Source organism: Carassius carassius, chromosome 42, assembly GCF_963082965.1.
Source record: "Carassius carassius chromosome 42, fCarCar2.1, whole genome shotgun sequence".
Classification (NCBI taxonomy): domain Eukaryota; kingdom Metazoa; phylum Chordata; class Actinopteri; order Cypriniformes; family Cyprinidae; genus Carassius; species Carassius carassius.
The window spans coordinates 2,631,126-2,645,772 of record NC_081796.1 but is presented as its reverse complement, the minus strand read 5'-3'; the positions used below and the strand labels follow the sequence as shown (position 1 = coordinate 2,645,772).

General features: G+C 38.4%; 1 protein-coding gene across 2 annotated transcripts in view; it reads left to right on the top strand.

Moving 5' to 3' along the window:
• The first annotated feature begins 3,662 nt into the window (after positions 1-3,662).
• The window catches only part of LOC132124488 (partitioning defective 3 homolog), a 474,703-nt gene continuing 463,718 nt past the window's right edge, over positions 3,663-14,647 (top strand). For both annotated transcript variants that reach the window (XM_059535542.1, XM_059535540.1), the window contains exon 1: positions 3,663-4,017. In XM_059535542.1, coding sequence (XP_059391525.1) covers positions 3,898-4,017 — 120 coding nt within the window. In that variant the 5' untranslated portion in view covers positions 3,663-3,897. The remainder of the gene's footprint in view (positions 4,018-14,647) is intronic.

Below are 14,647 nucleotides of genomic sequence, written 5' to 3'. Positions count from 1 at the left end.
GACCAACTTTATGGAGATGCAGATTTCATTCTCCAACAGGACTTGGCACCTGCACACAGTGCCAAAGCTACCAGCACCTGGTTTAAGGACCATGGTGTCCCTGTTCTTAATTGGCCAGCAAACTCACCTGACCTTAACCCCATAGAAAATCTATAGAGTATTGTGAAGAGGAAGATGTGATATGCCAGACCCAACAATGCAGAAGAGCTGAAGGCCACTATCAGAGCAACCTGGGCTCTCATAACACCTGAGCAGTGCCACAGACTGATCGACTCCATGCCACGCCGCATTGCTGCAGTAATTCAGGCAAAAGGAGCCGCAACTAAGTATTGAGTGCTGTACATGTTCATACTTCTCATGTTCATACTTTTCGGTTGGCCAAGATTTCTAAAAATCCTTTCTTTGTATCTGTTTTAAGTAATATTAAAATTTTCTGAGATAATGAATTTGTGATTTTCCTTAGTTGTCAGTTATAATCATCAAAATTAAAAGAAATAAACATTTGAAATAAATCAGTCTGTCTGTAATGAATGAACATAATATACAAGTTTCACTTTTTGAATGGAATTAGTGAAATCAACTTTTTGATGACATTCTAATTAAATGACTAGCACCTGTATTTTGAAACATGAAACATTAATGAAGATGAAAACAGCAAAGAAATGGTCGAAGTTATTCGTCTCATGCATGGTATGATTGAAGAGGTGCTTCTGTCCCCAAATTCAGAAGCATGGGGCACAAATGAATTTACTTTACATTTACATGACCCTTCTACATTGTGAATATTCAAAGCTAAATGATATGACAACACATAATTATGGAGAATTAATCAAATATGAAGGTAACACTTTACAATAAGGTTCCATTAGATCATTTACTAACTAATGTGAACAATGAATAATATATTTATTACAGTATTTTATCTTTGTTAACGTTTGTTAATGAAAATACTCTCGTTGTTAGTTCAAGTTCATTCACAGTGTATTAACTAACATTAACAAGCACAACTTTTGATTTGAATAATGCATTAGTAAATGTTGATATTAACATTAAGATGAATATATGCTGCAGAAGTCTTCATGTTAACTAATGTTTACCAATGATCCTTTTTGTATTACCAGTATGAAACTTTTATCTGATTATGAGCATTTTAAAATCTAATCTAATTACAAATGCTACATATTTGGAATATGATTACATAATCCATCAGATGTAATCAGGTACTACCCAGCACTGTTTATGACTCATAATTATAAGAGAGAATCCCTGGATTTTCTTTGAGACCCAGTGTCCGAGTTGGAAGCATGTCACTGAGAAAATATGATGATGCAACAGATGCAGCGTCTGTATTTATTGCTTGATTTAGATTTTTTTTTATATATGCATATGCAATGAAAGTAGCTATGTTGTATGTATAAAATAAGATTTTACAATTGTGATTTATAACGATTCAGTTTACAGCACTTTCATTATTTGAATAAAAAAAAACGAAAAGGAAAAACACACTTGATGTATATTAAAAAAAAAGTTGAAAAGTTGCATCACCATCTTACTCCAACCAAAGTGTTTTGAATGCAACTCTCATGCTATATTTCTCATACTACTCTTCAGACATACTGCTCTGTATGGTTTTGCAATGCAATAATAGTGTATATGGTATTGATGAATGTTATACTGACATGTGTAGGTCAAGCATTATACAAACGTGTGTAAGGTGTCATGAGTAGAGAGAGTGCAGCAATGACGATAATCAAACTTTCAGTTGTCTGAAGCTTCATGGAGGTGACAAAGTCATGGGACCATGGTGTAGTTTGTTTACAGCTTATCATGTTTAGCTTTTAACTGGTTGTATTTAGGAAACCATAGGCACCAAAAAAAAAAAAAACACCATAGAGGGTGAATACAATAAAATAGCAGAATAAAATAACTTATGCTACTGATATGACTGTTCATCTCGTGTGAGTGTTGGCCACTCTAAAGATTTGCTGAAACTCATTCTTTACAGGTAACTTTATTACTACAGACAACTTGACTTGGTTTCCCCAGTGCACCAAGGACTGCAGGTTTCTGTGGGTTGTGTGTTATATTGGGATTAAGCAAATCTTCCTCCGCGGATGTCTATCACTCTCAGCCTCTCCAAGCTGAGGATTCGCTCCTAACGAGGCCCACATGGAGGTTCCTGATCAAATCAACATGTCTGCAATATATGTGTGTGTGTCATCAGCAAAACATGTCTGTACAGTATACATCATCTTACGTAAACCTGACATTTTGCAGATTCACAGATGTCAAGTCACTGGATGCCACACAGAGTAATAAATCATCATTACGAGTGAAAAGCACACACTTTAAGACAAAGCATCTTTTCCCACCACAAGGGGGCGTTATGCTTTATAAAAAGCAGAAATAATAAGGAGTCTTTAAAAAATAATGATTCTATTTAAATGAAATCCCTGTCTATCGGAAAATCTCAATGGTGCACTATGTCTAAATATTATCTAGAAACATGTTTGTTTGTGGCACAATCCAGCAGAAATCCATCAGTCCAGATGCTTGTCTCCATGAAATATTGCTGCAACTCTGTCCAGTGTCTTCACCTGAAAGGAAAGAAACAAACCTCTGTGTTTTTGCTGATGTACGCTGAGCAGTTTTAAAATTCATGTTTCATTTTAAAGGTTTCGTAACAATGAAAAACGAACAAAGTTCTAACTATAGCAAATTTCTGCTTGCTCCTAAGAGGTGGCAGAAATGATTTTGTCTCCTTTGGAAAACCGTTGTCTTCAGCAGTTGTTTGGGATTCTTAATGGCTCAAGTTCAGCTCGAACCAGCCTGATCGAGTCCATCGTCTCCATCATCTAGGCCAGTTATGTTAATACATGACTAGCAAGGTCAAGCTAGAAATCTCAGACTGCTACACGTCATCTCATCTAAAATCCGACAGGAAATGTCCCTGATAAGCTTGAGATAAAACAGACCCTCATAAATAAAGTGTTTTTAAATGATTGATTGACACGCTCATCATTAACAATCTGTAGGCAACTCTTAAACGTTAAGGTTCTTTATTGGCATTGAATCTTTCCACTGCACCGAAGCTTAAGATTATTAAAAATGCCCAAACACTGCTCACTGTGAATGGTACTTTTCAGCGGCGACTCAAAATGGATCTTCTTTGACATTACTGTGACATTATTTATGTGGGTTATGGATACATCTCATTTACTTGCAGATCTTCCATGTTCTGTCTATTTGTTGAGACGCGTTATCCACTGATGAAGTCAAGAAAAATGTCAAAATTATGTTTTTTTTTTTTTTTTTTTTTTTTTTTTACCTGACATCCCATTTTTGCCATTTTAACCGTTGGAGTAAAGCACATACACTCTTAAAAACAAAGTTCTACACAGGTGTTTTTGCAGCATTGCCATGGAAGAACCATTTTTTTCTTACATTGAAGAACACTTAAAAATCTAAAGAGATTTGTCCTACTGTAAATAACCTTTAGTGCAATGGAAAGTTTCCACAGATGTTCAATACCAATAAGGAACCTTTATTTTAAGAGTTTTCTGGTAGCTCAAAATTTTGAGTAGTGGTGTATAACTGAATATAGCTTAAACGCCTATGTAAATAATAATGCTAGCAACTCCTGAAGCAGGCGGGATGCACGCGTTAAACAGCAGTGAGTCAGTGCTGTGGGAAGAAGCCCAGCCCACGTCACTTCTCCCGCGAGACGAGCACACACACTCGAACAGGTGCTCCAGTCCTACCTGAGGAGCTCAACATGAGGATATATCCCGCTTCTGACCTGCACGGATACTATGTTCCCATGGCTTACTGATTTTTCCTGAAGAGTTGCACACTTCACGCGCTTCCCCGCGGAGTTTCTGGGAATATCGGGCGAATATGAAAGTGACAGTGTGTTTTGGAAGGATCCGGGTGGTCGTTCCCTGTGGGGATGGGAATATCAAAATACACAGTCTTATTCAGCAAGCGACAATGAGATATAAAAAAGCCATCGCTAAGGTAAGTCGAGTGTTTTTGGAGAAAGGCTGCGTGTTAACTCCACTGCTGCTCTCTCAACATGGCGCTTATTTCTGGAGAAAGAACGAAAGAAAGATAGTCAGGAGAGAGAGAACAGGGAAGAAGAGACCGTCGGTATTCCCGATCGGTCCGATGGAGATGTTTGTTCATGGATTCGCGTTCGTTACGTCACAACGGCTTGTTTGTTACAATTGTTGCAACTTCTGCGCGGTTCAAAACTCCTTCCGAGAGGATTGATATAACGCTCGTGTGTCACAGTAAAATGCATTCCAGTGTTCGCAAGTAAACGGGGAGTGTAGGAAGAGCTTCAGATGGAGGGCGAGGAGTCCACACTTCCTTGGAAATCAGCTCAAGCTGAAGCCTGGATCCACACATGCAGCCTACTCAGTGTTACTCACACATGACTTGACTATTTCCTCTTAAACATTCAAGATGAATAGTGCTTTCTATATATTTCTCCGTTTTTATAATGTGTTGTGTGGCTCTCTGGTTAATGGTTATGAATAGGTTGCAGGTTTAAGCCTTTCAAAGTGTTATGTGACAGGGGAAAACTTGGACATTTGGTGTTTTCCAGGTCTGGAAGTCATAAAAGTCATAGAATGTTCAGTTCAATTAAGTTCACGTTTATTTGTGTAGCAATATTCACCGCACAAATAGCTGCGAAGCAGCTTTGCAGAAAATTAAATTATTTTCTACATTATATTTAGTAATAGCTTATCAGTGGTGACCATCAAGTTGTTGTCCAAATGGCAGAAATGTTCAGTTAAAAAATCATGCAGTTAGTTAATGACATGCATTTAAACAAACGGTGAACTCTGTTAACAGCAATGATTATATGTTACAATCAAACCTATAGAAAATGTGGTAATTTTGTATGTTGGTTCAGGGTTGGCATCATCTGAGGTCTTCTGAGGGGTAGGCATCCTCTCTTCTTAGGTGTTCTAGATCCAGACTGAAGCTTGTGTAATTCCTAGTTACCTCCGGATGCCCATCCCATGACAGAAACTGACAAGCAAATAGAGAAAAGTTAGTTAGAAGGTAGCTGCTGTTCAAACCAAGCTAAAAATGATAATGTGCATTTGATCAGATATAACTGGAGTACAAGGTATTGAGATACATTATGCAAATGATTGGGTAAAAAGATGTGTCTTTAATCTAGATTTAAACAGAAAGAGTGTGTCTGAACACCAAACATTATCAGGAAGGCTATTCCAGAGTTTGGAAGCAAAATGCAAAAAAGCTCTACTTCCTTTAGTGGACTTTGCTATCCTAAAAATGACCAGAGTTTTGCCACCTTAGGGAGTGTGATGGATTGCATTGTGGTGGAAGACTAATTAGGTACACAGTAACTAAAGCATTTAGGGCCTTATAGGTAAGTAGTAATATTTTGTAACTAATACAGAACTTAATAGGTAGCCAGTGCAGAGACTGTAAAATTGGGTAAGTATGGTCACATTTTCCATATTTTTGGACCACCTGTAGCTTGTTTATTGAAGATGCAGGACAACCAGCTAGCAGTGCATTACAATAGTCCAGTCTAGAGGTCATGAAGGGACCAAGGGGCAACATGTTTATTGAAAATAGCAGAGGGCCTAAGACAGATCCTTGTAGCACTCCATACTTTACTGATAATTGAGATGATTCCCTGTTTAAATAAACAAATAATTTCCATACTGATCATACAAGGGAAGTCATGGCCTAATGGTTAATGGACTCATAATTCAAAGGTTGTGAGTGCGAGTCTCAGGCCAGAAGGAAATGTAGGTGGGGGGAGAGAATGTACAATGCTCTCTTCACTCTCAATACCACGATTGAGGTGCCCTTGAGCAAGGCACGAACCCCCAACTGCTCCAGGTGTGTGTTCACTGCTGTGTGTGTGCACTTTGGATGGGTTAAATGCATAGCACGAATTCTGAGTATGGGTCACCTTATGTCATGTCACTTTCATAAACTAGTTCCTTGTTGGAAATTCCAACTGTGTAGCTGGTCATTAGCCGTTATTTTGTTCCAAAAATCATGGTAATAACAGATGTTAAATGGTTTGTTGGAGCACACCAGATACTATATCCCAAAACACAGCTACCAAACTTAAACTTGAGAGGTTGTGTAGACTAAAACTTGTTTGCAAGCCATATGAATGTTCAGTTTATGAACATATTATTTTGTGGTGTTGTTAAAGCTGTGAAACTGTTTCTGAATGATTAATTTAAGTCCTTATCAGTTGAAAGGTAATGAAAATTCGTTGGTCAGAATGACCCAACACATTTGGTCAGACGTTGGTCAGAAAGCCATTGAACATCTAGACAATAAACTTGAACAGTTACCAAATATTTCCTTAGTGGTGGTCATAAAACTGAAGCCAAACTCTTTCCCACCATGAGTGCTGGCAGCTGTGCACTGGTTGTAGTATGAATGTGTAGTCACATGTTCATTTTGAATTCCTAAACTGGACAAATTAACTTCCAGGTCTGCGTTTTGTACTACACTTGATTCAGGATTTGGAGTATGAACTTAAATACATTGTTGAATTTGGCTCAAGCTTCATGTGCTTGCTTCTTAGTAGAAAGATTTACCCTAATTGTGTAGTTATTGAGAAGCTTTGAGAAAATTTTATGACTTAAGTTGCAGAACTTGGACAAAACTGAAAATTTGAGTGCAGTAGAGGAACTTGTATACGTTCCAGCTCAGTGAGGTAGAGCTGTTTAATTATTAATATGCTGATTTTTGTCAGTAGACGTGTAGCTACAGGCTGTATTGTTGTTGTTGTTGTAAAGGGGCATTAGATTCCTGCGTGCCTTGAGTTGGCATCAGTGCTGTTATTCCTGCCCTGATCGCAATAATGTGCCATTAACATTAGCATCACGTCCAAGAACTTCTGTTCTACAGGCCTTGAATAGTTTGGTGGACCAACGCTGATATTGCCAGGATTTCTCTTTTACAGAGCGTTTATTGAGTACAGAAAAATATTTGCATTAGCTTTTGTTTTTTGTTTTTTTGGCATGACAAAAGCTTTCAGTTTTTCACAGTCTTTCACATCTTAAGGACAGTGTGTTCAGTGGGTGGTATGTATGTGTAGATATAAATGGTAATTTGTGTACTTTTTCCATCTTAACCAGAGCCAATTAAATCTCATTCATATTAGGGGTGTGCATGGTAGAGCCCGACCGATATGGATTTTTGGGGGCCGATGCCGATATTAACTCGAAAAGAGCCGATTTATAAGCCGATATTTTGATTTTAAAAATAATCTGGATATTAGACCCATTTCCTATAAACTGCACTTACACAACATTCAATAGCAAAATATCTGCCTGTTCTATGTATGTGGGCTGTATAAACCATTTTCCAGAATGGACTATGTTAAAAAAAAAGCCTTAGATTACAGTCTCAATGACTAAACAATTGCACATCAAAAGTATATATTTTTTAATGAGGCCTAAAAAAAAAATTTGTTTGGTTCCGGTTTCCGACCGACCCTGTCAATTTATGTGCGACCCAAATTTATTTTATGAGACTGGGGAAGAACGGTCTTTCACACATCGTTAATTAAATTACAGTTTCCTTTAAATGCTGTTTTACACTTAAGTAATCCGTTAAAAACCACTAAGTATTGCATCAATTCCTAAAGTGAGCTATAACTTAAGGTTTGGAAATCGTAACATTAAGAGAAACACGGGGGGAGGGGGGAGTCAACAATATATCGCGGAACAGAGAGGGCACTGACAACATGCTGACAGACAGGACATTAACATTACCAGCTTACTTTTAATATGAAACAAAGTCTCATTTGGTTATTTCACCTTTCAAATGTGGTCATTTTTTAAAGAAATGTAAACAATAAATACCGTTTTGTGGCTCTTGAATGTGTCGAACAGATCGCTGTAAGTTGGATCATCAGTTAAAACTAACTGATCTTCTCTTGCTTCTAGTTAATTTATAGCATCAAAATCAAATAAACCACATAAATGAACATAACAAAGAATGTTGTTTGACTACAAAAAGATGTCTGTACACTCCGTTTTTCAAGTTCAAATCCTCCATGTTAATCTACTATGAGATCGCCTGTCAAACTCCCGCGAAGGCTTTTTGTGTGTGTGTGTGCGTTTTGCGTGTCTATGGCAACAACAGACTTTAAACGGGAATACAGAATCACTGTCGTAAAAGTACCGGTACACACATTTAAAATCAGCGCGCGCGCGTGTGTGTGTGTAAAACTGCCACTGGAGAAAAAAATAAATAAATAAATAAAAAATAAATCCCTACCGACCAATGACCTCAACTGACAACCAACCGGAACCAAACTTTTTTCTTTTTTAGGCCTGATCAAAAACAGTCTGGTTTTAAACATTTAACACTTTTACTTTCTTCCAGTTGAAGCTGGTTTTAACAGTCTGTGTGTTTACTGTAAATAAATTATAATACTAAAGTTAAAGTATTTGCAGAAGTAGTCCCACACTTTGCTGCTACAGCATTCACCTTTTCCAGCCATCTGTAGGCAGAAAGAGAGACAGAGAAAGAATAAGCATGTGTATTAATATCACCATGTATCATTACTCATGTCATCATTAGAATTATAATAATAATAAACTGGGATCTCCTACATAGGTAAAAATGAGAAATATATATATTTTTTTTATTTGTCAAGCAATAGGTATTACCTACTTATATTTAACAATATTATTTCAACATTTTCCTGTTAAAAATTTTCCTTTCCATGTCTGTAAAGCTGCTTTGAAACAATATGTAAAAAAACTACACTATAACTACACTGTAACTACACTATATTTGCTCTCACAGAACATCGTCTTGCCTACTATTACCAGAAGATTACGGAATCAATTCGAAGTTGAATGGTTAACGTTAGTGTCATGAACACACCGCTGTCAATTTTGAGAAGAACTACCTTCAAACAAGTTAATAGCAAGCATTTAAGGGGCCTGCTAAAAAGGAAGCTATTAGCGTTAGAGTAACGTAACCAGCCTGAATTCACCAAATTGTTCTCTGGACCTGAGGGTAGCCTCTTCTTCCTTGCTTCTCTCTTAATTCTCAACAGCAGGACTAGCGCTATCGCTCGCTTCTTACAACGGGACAGATACATGTTTGCTTCTGACCGAAAGGAGGAACAACAGACTATGAAAGAGCTCCTGCTAAACGTTCTTAAAACCCCGCCTACGCCATAGCGCAGTGCAAATCGCGTTGTATCTGAAGGGCAACGCTGAACCCAGCGGCAAGCGCCGTGCATACCGCGTCCTGTGTGAAAGGCCCAATTACGCGGTCATTATGTGGGAAACACACCGCAATAGAATAAGAATAAGTTAAACGCTATCGTTATAGTTTGACCTCCTATTAACGTTCGCGCTCTTCCACTGATAAACATGGTATTAGCTTTGTGGCTAATCTAATATAGCAATGCATTAGCGGCTGTAAGTGATGTTACAGAATATTTAGAAGTAATAATGATAGGACCGTTAGCTAGAACTACCACACAGTTTTTATATACAGGGTATGAACTAAATCTACAATCATTTCACATGACGAACGACAGACTCACAGTCAAAACAGTAAGTTACATCTCCTTCATCTCCTTGGCTGATCGCTTTCTTCTGTAGTGGACTTCTGGCACTGTTGTTAACTCTGGAGCTGCAGAGCTCCCTCTGGTGGGCACACTATGCAACACTCATAACATGAGTGAAGCATGAGACTCCGTTTCTCATGTTTCATCGGCCGTTATAAATGCCGATGCCGATTTAAATGCAATTAGCTTATATCGGCCGATAATATCGGCCGGCCGATATATCGGTCGGGCTCTAGTGCATGGATAGTCGAGCATTCGAATATTCGTTCTGCTCTAATTTTTCGATAAATAAAAATATTCGAATCTTGCAAAAAAAAAAAAGTTCAAAATAAAACCTAATTTGTTCACTTTCTGTGATTCTCCATTGCATGCAAGCAAAAAATAATTAATGAATGAATAAGGGGCCGTTCACATATCGCTCCTAAAAACGTGTGGAAAACGCTAGACGCGCCGATTTCTCCTTTTTTCCAAAGCGCTCGGGCAGAAGCGCTCCTGGGGCATTGCTAAGCAACAATGACGCGCTCTCTCCATGAAGATGCGGAAATTTCAGCAAAGGATAAATAAAATCGCATTCAGTAGCTCTGCCACTAAATTTATTTCAAAATGGCAATCCATATACAGCTATGATCAGCTGTTCCTTCATCTTGGCTGAGCTTTCAACGTTGTTACGGGAAAGGATGAAGCTGAATGTTTAGTTCTTGTCACATGACCTGCGGTGCGCTTGCGACATTCTGAAAAGTTGAGATGTTTGTAACTAGATGCGGTGCGGACGCGGCTGGAAAAAACGGGTGCATCGAACCGCGTGCGAATCGCGACCGTGTCGCTTCCATTATGAAATTGGAAATAACGAACTTGAGCGTGCAAAAGACGTGATATGTGAACGGTCCCTAAGAACTGCGGTCTTCTACAGTACTTCAAATATGCCGTGGAGAATCACAGAAAGTGACTGAATTCAAGAACATTGTTGAGACATCTCTCAAGCAACGAATAAACACCGCTAACTTGGAGAATGCAGTGAAAACTCCTCTTCTCGCGTCTGCCCTAGACCCTCGGCACAAACATCTCAGGTTTCTCGATGAAAACATGAGAGAAGTAAGAAAAAAATACTTTTGAACATTATCAGAACATTTCCTTGATTCGAGTGGTGCGGATGCAGCCGGCGTCACCAACGATGAAGAGCAATGCCCACTCGTCGGAAAAGGCTGAGCCAGTTCTTCAGCGATGATCATAGAGAGTCCAGCCGAGACAAGTGGGAACACTTCTTGCTGGAGCCATGTATTCCACCAGATGATCCCATTCAGTGTGAAACGAAAACGAAGCGCTTCACAAAACTTATTTGCTTAGCACAGCGTTATTTGTGAGTCCCGCCAACGTCTGTGCCGTCAGAGCGCAGCGTGGCGTTTCTGCTGCGTGTCAGTTGCGTGACACCTGCTTCACGTTTTCTGTGTCTTTACACACCAGAATCGTGCCTGACGCGGCGCTGGCGCGCTGCTGCTGCTATTGGTGACTTAGAGGGAGACCGCCGACAGACCAGGATCTTGTCTTCACGACAACAATATCTATACTTCATGTTGAACATAAATATAAAGCCTACTGATAAAGGACACCGTCAACAGTATTGACAGCAAAATAGACTATGTTTGACAGGTGCAATATGCCAGTGTGTCACCGGCCTAAGGTTTTCAAAAGGCATCACGCGAGTGTGAACATCACTACAACTAGGAAAAAACCGATTGTAATTCAGACACAGCTCCCGTCGGCATTTAAACAGACCTTTGCTCTTAATTCCGATCGATCCAACGCAAAAACGAAATCTGAGCAGGTCTAAAAACTGAAACTGTTGATGCTGCACTTTACACTTTGTAAAAGTTATAGATATTTTTTAAATATGAGCAGGCCTACAAGCTGGGATTGGTAATGCTGCACTGTAATCATAGTTATTTATTTATATTTTTCATTATATTTTATTATATGATATTGGTTTGAGACTGAGAGTATTTTATTTAGTGGAGAACTTTGCAGCAGTATTTTATTTCTTATTCTTTTTATTTTATATATATTTTATTAAAAAGTATTTAAAAGTATTGTAAACAATTGTTAAAAAAAGTTTATAGTAATAAACAACCTGCAGTTTAATGTTTCCATTTCTTTCCCTTACTGTCCCGAAAATGAACCGAACCGTGACTTTAAAACCGAGGTACGTAACGAACCGTGATTTTTGCGTACCGTTACACCCCTAGAATGTGCATTTTGTGAATGAAATGCATTAATGATATGCTGAATCATGAAAGAATTTGGATTAAATGTTTTGATCTAAACAACCCCTTTCATGAAAATTTTCGTCCATTTTGTGAACGGAAAGCATTTTGTGCCATACATGGTGCATTTTATTCTCAAATTTCTTTACCGTTGTGTACAAAGTGAACATTGCAGTTTTCACTAAATGCATTTTTCGTGCAGTTAACCGTTTGTAGACCAATGCTTTTTGTGTATTTTATTCAAAATTAGTTTTTTGTTCATGAAATGAAAGGTACATTCACCCATGTGGCTGTGCTACTATCTGCATTTTGTCATGCATTACTGTGTTTTGTCGCATAATTCATTCAGTTCACATAATTAGTCAGGTTATGCTTTGTGCCCCATACAATTCAATGCTAATGATGCAAAAGTTTACACTTTTGACTCCGCAAATCCATGCAGTAAAGACAGAATCAAGACTGTATTTTGCAGGCAAATAATCGAGAAACCTCAGCAGTGCATGAAGGTCACTCACTCTTACAGCAAAGTATGAAACTTAAGCTGCATCACCTTGAAGAGACCTCACTTTGCAACACAGCACTCAAAAGAAGCATGTTCTTCCTGAGTCGTTCCCTTTGCATTTTCATTCTTTTCATAATCAGGCTGTCCCTGCAGACGGCAGAGACTTGGATTCTAGATACATGGCACACACCCATGCTTGTAAGAGGCACACCCTGTACCTCTGCCTCAGCAGAACGACGGCGGCGGTCTATTGATCCCAGCTTGAGTAGGTTTTCTCAGCAGAGCACACTTCATTCTGAGGACGGCTTGGCGCAGACAGTCTGGATCAGTGGTTTGCTGTGTAAGCGGGAGTGTGCATGTGATCTATAGGGAGAGCTCTTCATCAATAGCCCTAATAAATAGGCTTTTTTCTTCAGGACCTTCAAACTTTTCCTCCTCCGCCGAAGGGCTGTCGTCTGCAGCTTTTCCATTGACTTTCTCTTGAGTCGATATAAATCCAGTATGTAGATGATTGTAGATGATCCTATGTATTTTGTCTCTTCTTTTTACTGTTATGGGAAAATTGTGCCGTTTTTTAATGTATTTCAACCCTGTTAATTAGAAAAGGTAATTAGAAAATGTTAATATTCCATCAGTGAGGTGAGGAATAAAGATCCGGCTCTATCTCAAGAGCCTGTCAAGAACATATGAAGGCCATTTTTTCTTTTGTTAAAATGATCATAAATTATAGACCGTACAATACATACACAGCACATGATGTAAATTAGGACTATCAGTTTACTTAAAACTAGGGCTGCACAATTAATTGCATGCGATTGTCTTGCGTGTCTCGTCAGTAAAGCCGGTTCTGTGATTAGTACTAAATATCCATCAAATAATAGGTTACAATTAGGGATGCACCGAAATGAAAATTCTTGGCCGAAACCGAAAACCGAAAAAGAGAAAACCAAGGCCGAAAACCGAAACCGAAACACCGAAAGAAATTATCCCAATTATTAGTACCATTGCATTTATTGCTATGACCGTGTACTAACTTTACTAAAATTAAAACATTGCAATTGCATAAATTAATATTAAAGTTTCAAAGATAATTACAATTACATAAATTATAAAAAAACATAAAAATGCATAATTACAAATTATGCAAATATTTATTAAGCACATTGCAACAATGCACAGTATAAAATAAAATTCAAACTAAAATTTAATCCCACTCATCTGTATATTAAATAATAATGTACAGGCCTACTGGCCTGCAGAAAGGTTTTAAAATTAACTGTTCTCTCATAAAAAGTGCATTTAGGTGAAGAGCATTTGAAATATTTCTCTGTAGTACTAGAAAGTGCATTACTTCTCCAGTAGGCAAGACTGTTATCACTTCTGGGGATGGGGACTTCAGACAGATAACCATCTAGCTGTTGAGCAGTTGAGCTTGTCATCTGCCTGACATTTGAGAAATATTTGAGAGAGTGTATTTAAATAGGGCCAGGGCATAAATAAACATTTTTATCAAATTAAAGCAGAAATCTAGCAAAAAATCTAGCAGAAATATGGCTACAATCTGATATTATGCATGTATATGTATATGTGTGTGTATTATATATGCAGAGACGAGTCTTTTTTTTTTTTGCGCTCTGATCTCAGTCTCCTGCGCTTGGCGCTTCTCCGTCTCCACGCGGGTTTTTCCGCATCCAGCGCGCCCTGGAGCATTTCTCGTGTGCTCTGCCATATTTCCGCGTCCAAGTAATGGTCTTTATAACGCGGATCAAGCACATTCGCGATGAAGTGCGGAGGATCCGAAAAGATCTCAGTGAGACGTGTGCTAACAGACTCTATAAGACTGTACTTTTCTTTGTTTTCACTTCGTGGTCCGTCTCAATCTCTTTGTTAGGAGACGCTTTAGTGCTGCGAATAAAGGAATAAGAATAGAGAGAATGTTCTCTATTAAGACCCACTGGTGTGAAGTGAATGACGCGGGGAGCTCGTGGTCTGCGCTATGCAGGTGCACGTGCAGGTCGCGGTTTCTGTTTGCGTCATCATAACATTTCGGCCGTGTTGTTTCGGTAATAAAAGTGTTTCGGCCGAAAACCGAAAATGCACTTTTTGGCCATTTTCGGCCGAAAATTTTCGGTGGCCGAATATTCGGTGCATCCCTAGTTACAATATATTACACAAATTATTAGGTTGCAGATTTTATGACACATTTCTTGTGATGATACTGATTTGTAATTTAGTAGTTTCTTTGGACTGAGAAGAATAAACAGCTTTGAAATTTCT